This window comes from Podarcis erhardii (assembly GCF_964252035.2).
Source record: "Podarcis erhardii genome assembly, chromosome: 1".
In the NCBI taxonomy this organism is placed as follows: Eukaryota; Metazoa; Chordata; class Lepidosauria; order Squamata; family Lacertidae; genus Podarcis; species Podarcis erhardii.
This window is the reverse complement of record NC_138497.1, coordinates 75,357,199-75,376,361: the sequence shown is the minus strand read 5'-3', so window position 1 is coordinate 75,376,361 and position 19,163 is coordinate 75,357,199. Positions and strand designations below refer to the sequence as shown.

At 43.4% G+C, this 19,163-nt stretch overlaps 1 protein-coding gene across 1 annotated transcript in view; it reads left to right on the top strand.

The window, feature by feature from the left end:
- The first annotated feature begins 3,879 nt into the window (after positions 1-3,879).
- CD81 (CD81 molecule) overlaps positions 3,880-19,163 on the top strand; it is a 60,678-nt gene continuing 45,394 nt past the window's right edge. The window contains exon 1 of the mRNA XM_081842269.1: positions 3,880-4,124. Coding sequence (XP_081698395.1) covers positions 4,059-4,124 — 66 coding nt within the window. The 5' untranslated portion in view covers positions 3,880-4,058. The remainder of the gene's footprint in view (positions 4,125-19,163) is intronic.

Genomic DNA, 19,163 nt, shown 5'->3' with positions numbered 1-19,163 from the left:
TCAGTCCCATTAAAATTCTGCACTATATTTAGCTAATTAACTTTTTAAATGCTGGCTTTTAAATCTGGGCTGCTTTAACACGATTGCTCTGGGTGAGTTTCACTGCAGCAGCATTTGAACTGTTAAACATAAACAGTTCCTGTCTTCATATGGTAGAAATATAAAACTTCTGCTTAGTCTGTGTTCCTGCCTTGGAGGAATGCTTTAAAAAGTGTCCAGAATTTTCCAGCCAGAAGAACAGATTGGAAGAAGCTGCACCACAACTCTGACCTATTTTCAATCCTATGAACAGCTCTGGAATGTGAGAATTTGTGAAAGGTGAAACCAAAGCAGAGTCTCTGGGTATGTGCAAAGTACTGGTCCCCGACTATAGGCCCAGTCTCTGCTTGTCACCATGCATTTCCTCTGGTAATTAGGGGGCAGACTTCCAAGGGTGAAGACTTACGAGGAAGGAATCACTATATCGCAGACTTTAACTTAGTTTCTGCAAATACAGTGACAAAGAGGTCCAATTAAAGCAGGGATGTTCCTGGACTCCAACTCCCACCAGCCCTACCTGATATGGCTAATAGTCAAGCATGATGCGAGTTATAGTCCAACAACATCTGAAGGGCTACAGGTTTCTCACACTGGGTTCTCTGGATGAGAGCCCATCTCTGTGTCATCATTCTTCCCAAACTTTTCTGTGAACTTCATCCCCCGACAGGGTTAGGTCTCTTTAAGACGCACAATTTCTCTAGCCTCATTCGCTCTAAGTGGGGATGTCATATAGGGATGGAAAAGGACATAGGCCTTTCCTGGAGCACATTCAACAGACCATGCTTGGACGGGAATACAGGCATGCTTGCAGCAGTTAGAAAACACAGCACTTGCCAGAACTTGTTCAAAACTTTTTAATTCAAAAGCCCCTGGAAGTGGTGGTGGGGGGGGGCTATGATCTGCCTCCCCTTCCTGGGTCATTGTTCAAAGAAAAAGATGGCTGCCATCTTTCCCCCTCCACCTGGTACAAGCCCCTATAAGACTACTCCCTGGTGCTGTAAACCAGCAGAGATGTTGATAAGAGCTTTCATTCTTCAGATTATAGCCTCAATAGAGAAATTCTGTTTGTTGCTAATCTGGAATACCTGTATGAATCCGATATATGTAACCTCAGCTTTTGAAATAGGCCCACTCCCTTTCTCTACATTCTGTTGTCCAACAAGAACGGCAGTCACAGGTAGCTCACAAATTATTTTAACTTTAGCCAAATCCAAGTATTTCAACAACTACTCAGAGACTCCCTCCCTTGTTTATTTTTCAGCGTAGGAAATTATGTCTTTCCCTGGCATGCACTTCACCCATCCGTGTCCTTTCCCAGCTGCTTAAAAAGGTTCACATGTTGGTTGTGACAGTAATTATACCTTCAGAAGGAAGACTTGCAGTTGTACTTGCCCTCCCTGTTCTCCATCATTTTCTTACAAAAACTTGCATGGTGCACCATAGATGGATATAAATATTGAAATCTGGCAAGGAAGAGAGGCAGATTGCACACATGGGAAGAATTTGTAGGGTGTTTTTATTTTTTAAAAAAGCTGATTTAGGCAGCAGCACGTTTCCAACATAACAGAGGGTGCCAGCCATCCAAAGTTAAGAACTTTAAAGGCCCATGGATTTCAACAGAAATGGTGAATAAGGCGTGGTACTGCTTTCCAACTTCCAACCTCCTTAGTCTTAGCGTTGCATTTATAGAACTCAGCAGGGAAGAGAATGGGAGCAAAAGTAAATTGCTCTGCTGTGCCAGTCACCAACTCTGGCTCCACCTGTTGGGCTCCCTGTCTGCAGCCCTACCATTCCCAATGTGCACCTGCCACCACTGCTGTTAGTCTTCTTAGCAAAAGCCAGGGAACTTCCCAGGGATACAATGATTTCTCCTCATCCAGGCCTGTTCTGGAATGATGCCCAAACATTCGATACTCTTAATGTTGGAAGGCCAGGAGTTATGATTATGGTGTAGTGGTTAGCATGCCAGATTAGGATCTGGGAGACCAGGGTTTAAATCTTCACACAGCCATGAAGCCTACTGGGTGTCCTCAAGACCAAGTACTCTCTCTCTCTCAGCCTAATCTACATAAAAGGGTTGTTGTGAAGATAAAATGGAAAGTGGGAGAATCACATATGCCACTTTGAACTCCTTGGTGGAATGGTATGGTATAAATGTATTAATTAATTAGAAATGAGCTGAAACTACCCATTTTCCAGGGTTCCCAAAATCTGAGGATATGAGTCTCCCAACAGCAGAAAGTCACCTTCTATAAGAGTGATGAAAAGGGACATGAAGAGGCGCATCACTAGCACACCTGTTTTAATCCTGCCTGAATAGGGCTCTTGTGACATCATTTTTTTGTTGCAGGATTCCTGATTGGGTAGGATAATTAACCCAGGAAGAAGAAAGGAGAAGAACTCAGGAACCCTTGGCAGCATATAGTGGTACCTCGGGTTAAGAACGTAATTCGTTCTGGAGGTCTGTTCTTAACCTGAAACTGTTCTTAACCTGAGGTACCACTTTAGCTAATGGGGCCGCCGCATGATTTCTGTTCTCATCCTGAAGCAAAGTTCTTAACCCGAGGTACTATTTCTGGGTTAGCGAAGTCTATAACCTGAAGTCTCTGTAACCCAAGGTACCACTGTACTAGATCAAATTACAGGTGAATATTCACACTAGTTTTCCTGAGGGAAATTCCCACCCCTCCAAAGTTTCCAGTTTTAAACTGAAAATCTGGTAAACAAGAGAATATCTGGCACAGTTCCAAATAAAGCACACTTGTTGCAGAAAACCCAGGAAAATGTACCTTCTGGTTTTCTGACGGGCAAAAGAGCATGGCTGTGTTGGCTGGGGCTTATAGGTATTGTAGTCCAAAACATCTGGAGGGCATCAGTTTCATGAAGTCTTGACTCCAGGCATTTGCCCAAGAAACTTTCCCTAGCACTTTGGTCTTTTAACAAACCTAGGAGCCATTTGACATTGATAGTCAAAGAATGTATGTTGGACCACCATCACTGACTCAAGGCAGGCTGTCTCATCTTAAGAGACCCATACATACTTCAAACCAAGTCTGAATTTCTCAGATTTCCTCTCTCTGATGAAACCTCTGAGTGTTTTCCGCCACTCTCATTTTCCTAGAAAAAGGTCAGTTTGCAGGGTGTCCTCTGAATATTTTTGCAGTTGCTATCTACCCCCACCCCAATAATGCCCCAGGTCTGCAGAAGTGTGGCTGATGCAAAATGATGGCCAGGTTATCAACACAGTTGCTGCTGCTACTGCTGGCATGTGAAGTGTCGCAAAAACAAACTGGAAAAGGAAGAATCAGCGCTACTGTCTCTGGTGAGACCACACCCAAGCAGCTGTTGGAGAACCTCACTGAAATGGTTTCCCTTTTAACCCTGCTCAGAAATAGGGCAGATAATTTGAAGAGACAATCTGCCTCCACCACTAACAAGTGCTAGAAATGTGCTGTAGGGACCCGTCGATTGCTTAGTGCGGGGATGGAGAACCTCAGGCCCCCGGGAAGCCAATGCCTCGACATCTGGCCCCCAGGCCTCTCCCCTAAACCACCCCCCACTCCAGGCACCAGATTTATTTTTTTTAAATAATAAAGCTTTAATAAATACCAGGCCTGCTGCTTATGCGCCCGGTTTTGCCAATCGCTCTTCCTACCAGAGCTTACCAAACCAGCCTGTTTTGGGTCTGGCCTGATTCCGCCGTGGGGGGGTGGGGGGAATGGGGGCGGCTCCGTGACCATTTGGCTGCAGCCGCGGTGAATGAAGAAAGGAGGAGGAGCCGCCTGGAGGGGGCGCTGCTTTTCTCTCCTCGGCGGCGAAGGAGGAGGGACCTGGCTGCGCGCCCGGGTCAGAGGGAGAGAAGGAGGGAGGGGAGAGGTAACGGGAACCGAGAGAGAAGCATCCTGCGAGCTGGTGCCCCGGAAAACAACAGCGGAGCCCACCATCTGCAGCAGCAGCAGCAGCAGCTCCGAAGGCGAGAGACCAGGCCACATCCTTGCCGCCTGCAGAAAGCCGCCGCGATGGGAGTGGAAGGCTGCACCAAGTGCATCAAATACCTCCTCTTCGTCTTCAATTTCGTCTTCTGGGTGAGGCGCTTCGGCCGCCGGCGGTGGCGAGAGCTGAGCCGGGCGCTTGTGTACTGCTTTGGGCTTATCTCCCTTCCCGTGGGGGCGCCGCCGCCTCCTCCTCCCGGCTCCCGATTCCCACCCAAAGCAAGGCGAGCAGCCTCGCCATGGAGCCCGCGCGGATCTTCTTTTTCCCCTGGCGCGCGCGAGAGGCGAGGAGGGAAGGAGCAGCGCTCGCTCTCCCGGCTGCCCACCTGACTGCGTCGGGGTCCGTCCCCCCCGTGAGGCTGGGACCGAGGGGATGTAAACAGCCACGATGTTTGGCTTTGGGGGCGGCTCTCCTTTGGGCAAAAGCAAATCAAAGCGTCAAATAACACAGGATCGCGCGCCAGAACCGCGTTAAAAGCATCTAGGCTTCCCCTTTACGAGCAGTTCTGGTGGGGTGGAAGAGAGGGGCTGGGCATCAGGGGCACCTCCTGGCAGAGCCTCCATGCCCCCAAACCGGCCAAATATACAGATACCAAACATTGCCAGGGTTTTGACTTGGTGTGCGGTTTTGTAACGGCTGCTTTCACTTCTTCTAAAGTTCTGCTCGATCAATCAACTTTAAAGTGAACCGGGGGGGGGGGCAGGAAGAGAGAGGGGCCGACAGTTCTTTTTTGGTTGTTGTGCAAGCCGAGTGTGACACACCGACGCCCGAGTCCAGACAGCAAGGGAAGGGTTGGCTAGTCTGAGGCGCTGAAAGTACAGTATTTGAATAAATCTGGGCATTAGAAGTGCATGCAAATTTCACCCTAGCAAATGTTTATGGGCGATGGGGGAGCATTAGTTTCCTGTCTGGTAAACAGCTTTGGGAAACAACGACAACAACTTGCATCCGGTGTGATTTGGGGCTATAAAGTTTTGGGTTGTTTTTTTGCACCCAAAAATGGCTTTCAAAAACCCCACTAATCTTATATTCTCTCATGCACATAGCGGATTCTGAAAGTGATACTTCTCAACTTGAGGCAGTTCTTTTAAAGGGGGTGGGGGGGTGGGGAAGTGTCATGGGTGTGGAAGGAGGCACTAAAAATATTTGTGGGAAATAAGGATGTTTTAAAATGGATGACTTGCAGTGCCTTTCAGACTGCCTCTCGTGATCTCATCTTTCCTTCTTGGCTGCAGAATTTTGCACCGACCACACCCCAAATCTCAGAAGAATTTAGGCTTCTCTTGGGTTCCTGTGGCTTTGAGCTAAGAAGGGTTTCAAATCTGCTTATACCTTATTTGATAGACATTGGAAGTTGAGTTGTACAAATCTGAAGGTTGCTGTTTACTTTACAAAAAGTAAAGTATTAGCCCTGAAGGAAAAGGATATCCTTGGGGACAGGGTTGCTAATTTGGGGACTCCTAACAACTCCCAACGTTTTTTGCCAGTGGGAGCCACTAATGGAGTTTATTCCAGGCATGCATATGAAACATATTTTTGGTTGAACACTTGTATGTCTGATATCCCCACAATTATAGTTGCCAGCATCAGTGATTAAAAAGCCCCAGGACCCACACATTTTAAAGAATACTTTTCTAGAGGGAAAGTATTAGCCTGGAGAAGCATGGCTAAACCTAACTGTCACCCCCCCCCACCCTTTAATGTCCTGTAGCATTGCTGCCATGCACCACTGCTCACAACCCAGCCATCAAACCGCCAGGTTAACTTCAGCCACCTTTTGGATGATGTCATTGAATTAATCGAATGGTAACAGCCTTGAACTGTAGTTGAGCAAACAGGCTCACATCTCTTGTGTCTGCTGTGTGCTCATATAAGGGCACTGTGCTTGCTCTCTCTTTTAATGGAGAGGCTTGGAAGGTACAGAACGAAATCGTCTCCCTGTTGTTTACACAGATATTTAAGGTATAACCCTATGCCCTGTTACCCAAGAGGAAGAAACACTGAACTTAATGGGACTGTCTTCCGAGTAAACCTGCATAGAATTCTGCTGCTGGCATGCATTTGGTATGGAGGTTCTGTCATCCCCAGTGATTTTCTGGGTCATTTTGTCCTGCAGCTCTTATAGACTTAAAGAGATTAATTATTAAGCAACCCCTTTGTGCTCTTCATGCTAGAATTACAATTATTTCCCAAATGTGCCATGCTCCCTAAACCTATGGTCACTGCTATCCACTGGACTGTGAAGAGAAAAAGGAGGTGGGGAGAGGGAAGAGAAGTCCGGCTAGATCACAGCTGCCCTGGTCTGAGGCTCATAGTAATTCTGGCTCTACAGGTAGCTGCCTCAGGGCTGCATCACTTAAGCAGAAGACTTGAAACCTCATTGAGAAGAAATCTATGGCGTACATTTTACAAAGTATCATATATGTATTGTGCAGGCCAACATCACTGCCTTCTTTCCCAACTACTGTTTATAGACGGATTAGTTAACTCTCTTGGCACACAATGAGAGATTTGTCTAAGAATCTATTGTTTAGTGATTTGTTGGTGATGTATAACGGTGGTGTACTTCATTTTCCAGTAGTGGATTTATTAGGATTTGCAAATGTTTTGATTGCATTGCTTGCCTGTAAACCTATTACTCTGAGCTGAGCCCTTGCACTTTGAATCCTTCTAGAAATACATAGAAGTTTAATAATATATGTTATCTTATGATTCCAACATTTTTGAGAATGCTTTTTTATAGCATAGCTGCACATAGCACTAATTTACTATGTGTCCCTTTGACTGGAAAGAATTCAAAGAATGCGTTTATTTTTCTTTGCTCATAGAATTAATTTGGGATGCTTCCTTTACCTATCTGGCTAAGAACAGCGCTCTCCTGCAACCATATATAATTCCTACTGACCACCTCTGAAAAATAGAATGTACAAACTTGTTCCTAAATTGATATATTTTGCTGTGGTGGGCTTTTTTGTTAGTTTTTTTTTTTAAAAAAAATAGTGCTTAAAATGATAAAAAAATTAAGTAGTTTACATAAAAACACAACAGAATCCATTGCAACTATGATTTCAGAAATTGCAGTGAGAGTGTACGCGTAGATGACGGTAGGTACAAAGGGTCAGCCATACAGCCCTGCATCTGAAGATGGACACAGAAGGACAAGTTGGCCAGCTTCCTTTTGTGAACCCCCCTTAGCTACCCTTATGGAAGCTCAGTTTTGTTATGACTAGGGAAAGCTCATTGTGACAAGGTTTTCAAAGCTCATCGCCCTGGCTGTGAGAACATAAGAACTCAGGGGAGTGAATTAAAATAATAGTCTGCACCTGCATCCAAAGCATGATATGTGCTATAAATTCAGACCATTCCATTGGCAATAACCCTCCCATGGGAATAAGGAAACATAGCATCTCTAGCTGTGTTGTGTGTCTCTCCCCCCCCCCAACTTACTCCTTATCTTGAGGGCCTTTTCTTACCTTTTGTCTTAAACTTCCTGTTGTTGTAGTCTGACATTGTGCTAAGAATGCAGAGCTCTATGGAAGTGTTGAAATTTGGCAGGAAGGATATATAAGCTATTGGGCACCCCATCTGTTCATGTCAGTCTTTTGTCATGTCGAAAACAGTGTTCAAAACTCCCATTGTTCTAGGCGCATTTTGCGACAGGGAATTTAATTAGCGCAAGCAGTTTCTGATCTCTGGGTGCAGTACTCCGCCTAAATTTCATATTAAAACAGCAGAGTGGAAGGAAAGGGGGACCTTTTTTGCCTCCTCATTTCCAGCTACTCTCTGAAGCCTGGAGAAGAGACTCTCTTAAGAATCTTAGGGGCTGGGCAGGGGGAGGACTAGACCATGTGAAAAATGACATAATATTTTAGCTGCAGTTCATTCATTTTCAGCTTTGTATTCCTATTATAAAAAGCGTACCTAGACATTCTGTTGTTGCCCATAACCTAGGTTTAAGGTGCAGTTTAGCTCCTAGTTTTCATATCTCAGTTTCTAACACTGGTCGAAAATACTCCTTAATAAGGATTGTGGCTTTGTCATTTTTCCTCTGACCACTTGGTCCACCACTGCTTGGCACATATTCTCTTAAGCAATTGCTCAAGAGAAATGCCTTCTGTCATAAAGGGAGTGTGGTCATGGTTGGTGGAGGCCTCTTTCCATTCTCTCAACTTCTCTAAGCCCACATCTAAACCACCTTAGGAGCATACAAAGGCTTTGTCATTAATGCATATTCATAATTTGACTTGCAGCTGGATTAGGAACAGTGCCCATTTAAAAGCTTTGTCTTTCAGGTGAGACAAAAACTTTAGTGTAGGGTCTGCAATGACTGTTTGACATGCATGATGAACACGCATGTGAATCAGATTCAACAGGGGATCCTCACTAGTTATGAGAAAGTAAGAGGCTACACAGAGTTTGTTCATGAAAAAAATGGTTTCTGTTAAGCCATTGCCATCTTCTTCCTCTACTTCTTGGATCTACCTGGAAAAATAAATGCTAAACTATCACTTCTTACAAAGTAACAGAAGTAGGGATTGTATCAAAACAAATGTTTAAACAGATGTTTAAAAAAGTAACCTTTGGGAATAGTGATCACAATGCTTATTCTTGTTGTTTCAGTCCCAGGTAATGTCTTACAGGAAAATGAAGTAACCTGTGCAGATGATAGCCCTACTGACTTCCAGGTGTTTATGGTTCTTAATTTAAGCAATTGCCACACCACAGAGTAGTTCTTTGTGTTGTAGAGCAGAGATGGGGGAACCTGTGACCTTCCAGATGTTATTGGAAACTCATTGGCCCCGGTTGGCGTGGCCAATGGTCAAGGATGATGGGAGTTGTACTTGAACAACATCTGGCGGGCTGCTGGTTCCCCATCCTGATCACTGAAATGGTTGAATTAAAGCACAGCATTCATGGCTGGAATGTAGAAAATACAATCTTAGCAGCAATAGGCTGAAGAATCATGTAGTGCAGCTGTTGCTGGTCTGTACAGACTATAGGTGGAAGCCAGGGTAACTCATGTCATATGTTTCGCCAGGAGGTTGGCAGGGCAGAATCGCTGTATGTAGAAAAGAAGTGAGTAAGAGAGAAAGCTGATTCCCCGTTCCTCATAGAATTTTCATGGGTTGTACAAACATGGAATAATTATATTGTGATACTGTATGAGAATGGGGGGAGGGGATTGTAAAACAAACACAACTACGATGAGTGTTAGGAAATAAATGCAGTGTGAAAAAGCTGTGCAAGAGCAAAAAGCCTGCATTGGGCCTTATATTCAGAGAAGCTGCAAGAACTCCAGAAAAGTTAAAATGCAGATACGCTTTGCTGTCTTTAAAAAACCCCTCTATTAATCAAAGCAGACACTCAGCATGTCCCCTTGCTCCTGTTTCCATTTTGAATACAGATTCTGTGTGCGTATGACAGGCTGCTTTAAGATTAGCAAACAGCCATTGCAAGCTGCCTCTGGTGACTAAGAACCATCTTTGGTGGTTATGCAGGTGGGGAGAAGTAAATATCGTTTTTTTCAGGTTTTCCTATAACTGACTTTACATATAGCCTGGTTAGCACGACTTGTCTTCACTTCCATAATTGCTCTCATGTCAGTTGGGGTGTATATAGAGGTTTCTACCCACAGGATTCCTGAGATAATGGCTTTTAGTATATCAAGCCATGATACTTGGTCACTTGGGAGCTGTGTGGCTTCTGTGGTATATTAAATGTCCACTAGAAGAATGATTTGAGCCGAATCCTTTGCCCAGACCAGCATGGTTCCTCCCACCAGTGTGGGCATGAGGGTTTGGTGGGTTTGTGAGCTGGTAGGATTATTTTGTAGGCTAATAGATTTTGTACAATTGGTTTTGTCTTGTTTTGTTGCAAGGCTGATCTAAGCAGTGTTGCAAAATGTTTTTTTGTCCTAGAGGTCGAACCATTTGAAGAGTCAACCTTACTCAAAAGTGGCGCTCCCCCCCCCCCCCAAGTTCCATGATACAAAAGCCTGTGGGAGCCAGAAAGATTCCCAAGACGAACACCAGACTGACTTGTTAGTATGCAAGGTTCCTCTCTCCCCTGCCTTCTGTAGCTCCCCACACTCATTTGCTTATCTGAGGTCTGGCATTGTTGGCAGCAACAAGTGTGAAGGAGAACAAAAACTTGGACAGCTCTTTACAACACTGCTGGCATGTCAAAGCGAAACTTGTTTGGAGGTTTTAGAAAGAGAAAAGAAGTCCTTTAAGCATTCAGCTATATTCACTGACAAGAGACACACACAAAACCTGCTGGCTTCTTTGGTTTTACTTCTCAGATTTAGCTCCAGTGTAACTAAGTTAACAGCCTCCTTTCCTTCTTGTGCATTTTAGAATATAACAGTGCTTGTAAACTGGCAGAGCTTGCTCTGTCCGTGTAGTGGCATTTCTCTGGGCAGTATCCAATGAAACAGTTCCACTAGAGTGAGTACTTTTGGCAGTGCAATGTACTTCCCCTCCCTCTCCTCACCCCCCCCCCCGAAATATGCACCACAAAGTTGGGGGGAAACCCATGACCATTTAAGAGGGCATGTGGAAGGAGGGGAAGTTCCACAGTACAGTCAAAAGTGCTTGTTCTAGCATAACTGCCCCCTGTGCTAAACCCTTCCAGTAGATTTTGCTCCTTTAAACTTGCCCACATGGATGAGGGATTATTATCAGTGTTTGTGACCACAGCATATACTCAAAGGGGGAAATGGGTCGTGCAAGCTAATGGCCCTGGAGATGGACGTTTGTGTATTAATGTACAACCAAGAGTTAAAACCGTGATACCAAAAGAACATTTAAGCCTGGGTCAAAAGTCAATTCTCCAAACCATTCTTAGGAAGTTTAGGTACATTCTGTAGACCAATATGCTTGTCCCACCTTCATCTCTGAGTTGGCTCTGTCTAATCTTATTTTGTAAGTCTGAACTGAGTAAAGGGTCCAGTTCTAACTTCAAGCAATGGACTGAGGTGAGTTTGCAAACCATTAGTTGGAAGTTGGTATTGACCAGTCTGTCAGATTTCAGACTTCACAAGATTGCTGGAAGTAGAGGGATAGAGGGAGGAATGTGGGCTTGTTACACATTTCCCAATCCACAAAGCCATGATTTGGAGCCTCATCTGACTTTAGCAGGGGTCAGCAAACATTTTCAGCAGGGGGCCAATCCACTGTCCCTCAGACCTTGTGGGGGGCTGGACTATATTTTTTGGGGGGAAATGAACGAATTCCTATGCCCCACAAATAACCCAGAGATGCAGCACACATTCCACTCATGAAAATACCAGGCAGGTCCCACAAATAACCCAGAGATGCATTTTAAATAAAAGGACACATTCTGCTCATGTAAAAACATGCTGATTCCTGGACCATCTGCGGGCCAGATTTAGAAGGCGATTGGGCCGGATCTGGCCCCTGGGCCTTAATTTGCCTACCCATGGACTTGAGCCTCAGTCTTTTAGTGTCTGTAGATGTCTTCATTTTTTTGGATTTGAAAATCACTACATTTGTAGCATTGTTGTGAGAAACAAACTGCCTCTTAACTTTCATGAATAATTGGGGAGGGAAGCTTTAGCTGTTTCTCTTTAAACATAATCTATTTCCTTTTCAAAGTAAAGAGTTTAGGGCAGCCTTGTAATCAAAGTACATTCTTTATAGCCCTCCTGAAATTGTCCACTGCTACCTAACAGAAGGAAGAGGGTAGGCAATTTTCACAAGCTTCTCTCAGCAGTCTCCTGCACCACTACCTATGCTGTTCCACGGGGTCTTCCAACCTTCCACAGCAGATTTTTAAGGGACGTGGAGTGTGCATGAGTTCTGGAACCAACTGCGGTTGTAAACTTGAGAGTCTAGCATTTTCCCATCACTTTCCTTGCCACAAAAAGTGTGATCTTATGGGGAAGCGAGTTCTGCTGTTCAAGACCTACAAATGAACTTTGATAGCACAGCCTGAATTTTCCAGGATGTGCATCAGAAAATAGCAACAGTCTCAATGGTCTAATTCTTAGTACTTTGACATACAAGTGCCAAGTCACTCCATTGAAAAGCACAGCAATTAGATTACTTTAGCTTAAATACTCAGAACTGTTGGAATGAAATACTGAAATGGCATTTAGGCATAAAATCACTTTTTGCCATTCCATCAATGGAACAGAATGTTTTAGTAGCTGTAAGGGTGTGGGTTTCCCCTAAGACTAATTTTTGCTGAGAATCAATATGGTTAAATGCAGTCAGATTAATCAGGATTCTTATAACTCGTATGTTTTCTGAGTATGCTTCATACTGCCTCTTTTGTAAAAACTGCCATTCACCTTCCCTTCCAGGTCCTGCATGTTTTAATACAGTAGAGAAGGGATGGAGTACCCGTGACCCTTTTATGTAAAAAAACAACAACACCCTTCAGTTAGGGAGAAACCTTTGACAAATTGCATAAATTAAACAAGAAGGAAATGTTTTAATTGTTGGACAAACCATGAGGCAAATGCTGCAGAATAATTATTTAAAGACTATGAGGAACTGGACAGTACCTGAGCAGGCCCTAAGGGTTAGGAGTGTTTTCCTTCTATTTCATTACATAGGAACCTGCCTTGCACTGAGTCACATCAATTGTTCCCTATAGGTCAGTATTGCCTACAATGATTGGCAGTGGCTGTCCAGGGTTTCAAGTAGGAATCTTTTCCAGTCCTACCTGAAGATGCCATGAATTGAATCTGTGACCTTCTGCATGCAAGACGTGTGCTCTGCTGCTGCTAAAACTACAGCCCATTGCAGGGGTTCATTTGGGCAAACTTCAAAACTAAATGGCTGGGGAATAAAGGAACAGTGAGAAATAATTTGCAGGAAAGCCTCTCCTCCTCCCAGAGGGGGGGAGTTGTGAGTGGGAGCCGTTTCCCGCTTTTAGCAGGGGGTGTTCCGGCCCCTGCTCTGCTGTCCCTCCTGCCGCACCGTGCCCCCTGGCAGCCATCCAATCAGGGGGATGCTTGGGGGCAGGATTTAGCCACTCAAAATGTGGCCGCAGCAGTGCTTCCACCTCATTGCGCTGCTGGGTTTTGTCGGATTTGTCCGACGCCCTTGCTGGTGGCTAGGGCCATGGTACGACCCCCGGTGACATCAGGGGGAGCTTTCAGCTGTATTTGCATCAACAGGCTCCTCCTACTGGTGGTTAACCCTTGTTAGACTCACCCCTTCCTGAGGGGGTGGAGTCACGCTCCGTTGTTTTATCCAATGCCTAAGCCAACACCTCTCACATGCTGTAATCAATAAAGTTGTGGCCTTTTTAGCCCATTAACCTAATATTCTGTGACCATGTGTCTTTCTTATCCTCAGGCGGGTGGCGGGTTCTCGAATCACAATGGAAAGAAGACTTGCAAGGGGGCTTCTTACTAGTGAATCTCTTGGCCAAAACTCTTCTATTTGAAATACTCTCTAGTAGCATAAAATATGGGTGACCTTAGAAATCATTTTATTGCTTGCACAAAGTTCTCTGGCTCAATCTCTGGCATCTCCAGCTAAAAAGAATCAAGTAGCAGGCGATGGGAAAGATGCTTGTCTGACACCCAATGCCAGTCATAGTAGGCAATGCTGGACACAAAGCCTAAGCTTAAGGCAGCTTCCTAAAATTGACCAGCTGCCAATTTCAAAAATCAAGGTCATGCCCCGTTGAGCAATTCCGCTCATTGTGGCCAGCACAGTATCTTGAAATGTACGTTGCAATCTTGTTGAAGAAGAATAAAACACTTTCTGTTTAGGTTCTGAAATGATTAACCAAACCTTTGTTTTTAGAAGAATAAAAACTCATTTTCCCCTCCCCACGTGCAAATGTGCCAATGTTTAATAATTGAAATATTGTTTCCTGATAAACAGTATGTACTCTTGAGTCTCTGGTGTATAGATTGCTTCCCTAATGGATAAACGGGGGAGGGGGGGCTTGCCCCAGTGTCTTATCTGTTCTTTCCGCTATTAGTTATAAATCTGTCACAGATATCCCAGGGAAGTGTTGAAGACTGCCAGTGCAGTAGTAACTTTGGCTATGATCCCAACCATTCTGATGTGGAAGGTCAAATTATTGGACTGGAATTATTTCCATGCAATGTGTGTTAAGTAGGAATCAGTTTGAACTGCTTCTTTTTGTATTCATGTTACCTCTTTATGATGATTTCTTCTTAGTTTACATTATGGGATACATTTATGGGATTTTTTCTTTTCTTTTACATAGAGTAGTTGGGGGTCTAGACCTATAGAGTCATAGAATCATAGAGTTGGAGGAGACTCTGAGGGTCACTCTAGTCCAGCCCCCTGCAATGCAGGAATCTCAGCTAAAGCATCCATGGCAGATGGCCATCGAAGCTCTGCTTAGAAACCTCCATGGAAGGAGAGTCCACCACTTCCCAAGGGAGCACTGAAAAGGCTTCTCAAAGCCAGTAATCATTTCAAGAAGACAAGAATTTAATCCTAAATAGCCCCAAATACCAAACCAGAAGATCCAAATTCAAGATAGGTGAGACAAATGTAATTCCTGACATGTCCTGGTTTTTGTGTATAAAAATGGCGGCGGTGGCGGGGATTTTGCTGAATTGGCAAAATTTCAGGGAAAACCTGAATGTATGGCAACATGATGGAAAAAACAATTTTGGGGTCTTTCTTAAAAATATGAAATATGGCAACCAAATTTGGAATGTTTTGCTATTGTTAAGAGTATTTTTATTTTTGTGGATAGGGAGAGGATTCCTAAAAGACTTACCCACATCCACTTGTTCAAACCATAATTAGTTATGTATGGTCTCTCTGGCCAGGTGAAGTCTATTTGTGGATAATTGGCAGCTCAAGGACTGCTTGTTTGGCTATCTAAACTGTATCATGAATTGCCTTAGTCCCTTTAGCAATGTAAAGTAAGTCTGTTAGATGATGAGAAGCATCATGGCCGTATTATCATTGTTATTAATCACCTTCCATACAGGTCTCAAGGTGATGTACAAAATACAATTGGAAACAACCCAATTTAAAACAGCACAAAAAATAAAGGCAGATTTAAAAAAAGAGAGAGAGAGAGACCATTCCATCCAGCTGAGAATGCTTGTTGGAACAAAAACATCTTCTGGAAGGTGCAGACAGTGGACCCTTGTTATATTCCACAGAAAGCCCTGCTCTGAGCTGCACACTTCTAGGAATCAGCTAGTAGTTTCCTATTTTTATTTACTTGAACCTCACCGCAAAGATTGATGTGGTTTATTTTCAAACTGTTGCCATTTTCAGTAGAAGTGTTTTTATTTTGTCAGCTTGTGAAAATTAACATCCTAATGATCCTTGGTCCAAGCGGTTAATTGAAGGCCTCCAAGATAAATTACTGAGATTAATAGTCACCTTGTATTGAAGTGTACCTGTTCCCATCCTCAGTTTAATTACTGTTAAGTAACAATTGGGTTGTGCCACATTTCCCAGAAAAATTAAACCAGAGATGGCACAAAGGTAGAATAACAATTTCAGTCTAAGGTGTATCAGTACACTAGCTTTCCAGTGGATGGGAGATTGCTGACTCTCACTGTGAAAAAAGAATCATGACTCAGCATTTGTTGCAGTCCCAGTTAAAGTGTCCAATAACTACCTGTACATGCAATTTTATTATGTAAACATAATTTTATTGGCATTTTTTGAGAAATGCTAATTTATGTAAATGGCATGTAGTATAGAAACTCTGTTTTGAAAGAATGTGAACATTTCACAGTATTGTGAGTTTTGTATCATTTCTGACAGATGAAATCAGACCTTGTTATTTGTGTCTTGAGTATGGAAAGGACAGTGTTCTTTCTGTGTTTAAGGGATCTTCCACTTATTCGTATTTGTGGAAACTCAGTGCTATAACAGTGCTGTCACTGCGTCTGTCCATTTGTGTGGCGTCACAAATACTTCAAATACAATCCAAATACTTCCTCGTGGGAAGACTCTTTTGTCCTCCTCATCCCAGTGTAAATTTGCCAAAACAACCTCTGTCTGCTAAGGACAACAGTGTCAGATTTCCTGCTTCAGATTTTAAAAGTCCTTGCTAATGTAGACAAAAAACGTTAAGGTTGTTCATGAACTTGCACTTTCTCAGACGAATGGGTGTCCCAACTTGCAGCTGTGAAGAACTGGTGAAACTATTTTATACCCATGCATTCCAGTTTTCTTCCCTCTGCTGTTAGTCAGCTATACAACACTGAGAGTAGTACTTTATATAATTCAGTAGCAAGATGAATATGTGTTACCTCAAGATGTAATCAAAGCACACATGTGCTTGGATGTAAGTGGTTGGCAGCTTGGCTTATAGATGCCTGTCGTGGATGTACCATGAGTCTTAAATCATCTCATCATCTCATGCAGCTGAGGGCATCTTAGAGATGCCGTCTCATCTGGAGGTTAATATCATATGATGTAAGAATTAGCCCTTTACTCTAGTGGTTGTACCTACCCTTTCAAACTCTTTTCTGTGACATATTAAGCAGGCATCGCCTCTCCTTTTGGTGCCTGTTGACCACCTTCCTTTTTCAACAAGCCTTTTAAGCAGAATTTTCTGCCCCTATCTGTATCAGGCATGAAATTATTTATGTATACATTTATATTGTTGATGTTTTTATTATTAATTGCTTTGGGATGTTTTATGGGAAGCAATTCATAAACAACAACAACAAAACAAACAGATACAGGAATAAAAGCTCCCACGGGCCTGTTTGTTGCAACACCCAGAAAGGATTTTTGAGTGTGCTTTTTGAGTATCACGGAAGACCTGAGGGCTTTGTTTTTCTTTTCTCTGCTCCCTTGGCATGGCTATGGCTCTGCTCTATAAGCCCCACCTATAATGCAATTCTTGTCTTTTAGTATACAGTGTACAAGACTTTTAACTGAATAATGTGATGATTAGGGCTGGGAGATACCTGGTTTTCAGCAGCACAATATATTACCAGTTAAACATTGTGATATTTTGATATATCACGATATCTGAAATAAGGCTGGAGCTGTGTAGAGGTGAACACGGTGATGTCCTGGCAACTGCTACTACTTATGGGTCTAAGTCTAAAATTGATCCTTTTTTACTTACCTTTAACACATTGTTACAATTGTTAATGTCATAGTACAGCTGTACCAGTATTGTTCAAATTAGCACATTTTCTCTAAAGTTAAAGCTCTAGAAGTGATTAGTAGCATAGATATCAAAGGTTCCCTGAAAATTTAATTACATTATTAAACAAGAAAAAAGCAGATTTAATGTCACACTTTTAGATATTCAAATATTCAACAGCAGAGCAGGGTGGGGGGGGATTTCTTTTACTCTGAAGCAACTTGAAAGCCACAATCACACACAGAGAGAGGAGAAGGAGAAGAAGAGGAAGAAGGAGGAGGGAAGGAGAATCATAGAGCAAAGAAGGAAGCAACTTGGAGGGGAAAGAGTTAACAAACAGAGTGCAAGCAAAACACTGCAGGGCTGACTGAGCTAAAAAACTTGGGGATAAAGAAAGGGAGCTGAAGAAGCCTTTCTCCACAGACCCCTGCACCTCCAGGAAAGTTCCTTGCCATAGTGTCATGGCTCCAAATGAAACATCAGCTGGGCACACCAACAGAGGGGAGAGGGAGTCGGGGAGACAGTCACACTCACACCCACACAAGCAGTACAGTTTTAACAAGGGGCCGGGCTGCCACTTACAGAAAGCAAAGTGTGAAGTGTGGGTTGGGTTAATAAAAAACCCCAGTGCTTTTTGCTGGCTGCTTCACAAAAACAAATGCACCACACCAATGGGAGGGGGGAGGGAGACACACGTACACACTAGCACACCCACAAGCAGTATGCACACACACGCAGAATGACAGAAGAGGGTCAAATGACAAAGGAAGGTGTCTTCTTTTTACTAACCCCCGTTTATGTTTCTATGAGGGAAAGGGCCTCCAGAAGTCTCTGTAGGCTTCCCCTAAGCCAACTACCAGCCTGGGGCCTTGAAAAGCAAGAAACTTGAGCGAATAAGTCCCTGCTTGCTGGCTGGGGAGACGGAGAGCTAACCATTTCTTAAAGCTCTGCTTGACGATACATATCTGCTTGGCGATATTTGAGTCAGTTTGCTGTAGTAATTTGTAGAGTTTTGCTGCTGCTGCTGTTGCTGCTGCTGCTGCTGCTGCTGCTACAGAAGACAGGGAAGGTTGAGACTCACAGTGACTGCTAAAGCTCTGTTTGGCGATATCTGCTGGGTGATTTTTGAGTATGCCTCCTGTAGTGATTTGTAGCTATTTCTTGATGCCGCAGGAGGCAGGGTTGGAGGTTGACCGAAGTGGAATTAGCAAGGGCTGCACCTGCAGGAAGAAGCATTGGCTTCCTGGTTTTTCCAATATTGTGAGTTTTGAATACCACACACACAATATGCGATAAATTGCAAAGTCATATTTTAAAAAATGGTTATTACGATTTGATCTAAAACCTGATGTCAGATGATATATTGATTTATAGCACAGCCCTAGTGGTGATAAGTTTCCTTAGGGAAACTGCAAAATGAAATCTCTGAGCCACTCAGCCCATCAGGCAAGCATGAGTAAAGTTATTGCGCACATTTATCTCAACCCCCAGATCCCCAGTTGAGTTGTGGGTCTCCTACGATTAATGGCAAAACAATGTTTTCTGTTGTACTCTTCTATTTTAACTCTGCCTTCTGTCTGGTATCTTTCTTGATGTTAATATTAGTGCAAAAACGCAAAGAAACCAGGAGATCATAAAAATATTTTGTACTTAACATTTTTCCACTTCACAGCTTTATCTTCATTTCAGGCAATACCTTCTGTCTTGTCACTGCCTTGCTAGTTGTTCCCCAAATGTCCACACACACTAAAACAGATGCATGAACCATCTTAAAACCTGCTGAAATTACATGGACCATAGGAACAAAATACTAAGTTGCAGAAGCAGGAAAATGTTCTCTCTTGTGTATGAACCAAGTTGAAATAAAATGGCCAGGATGTCAAAAGCACTGAGATCTGGAAGTCAAGACCCAGTGCTGAATATGGAGATCAGACAAAACTTTTAGGAATAATGGTAAAAACTCATTCATTCAGACCGGTGGTTCAAAAAGTAAATATGGTCTGCTATGTGACCTCCAGCACATCAAGCCAAACTTT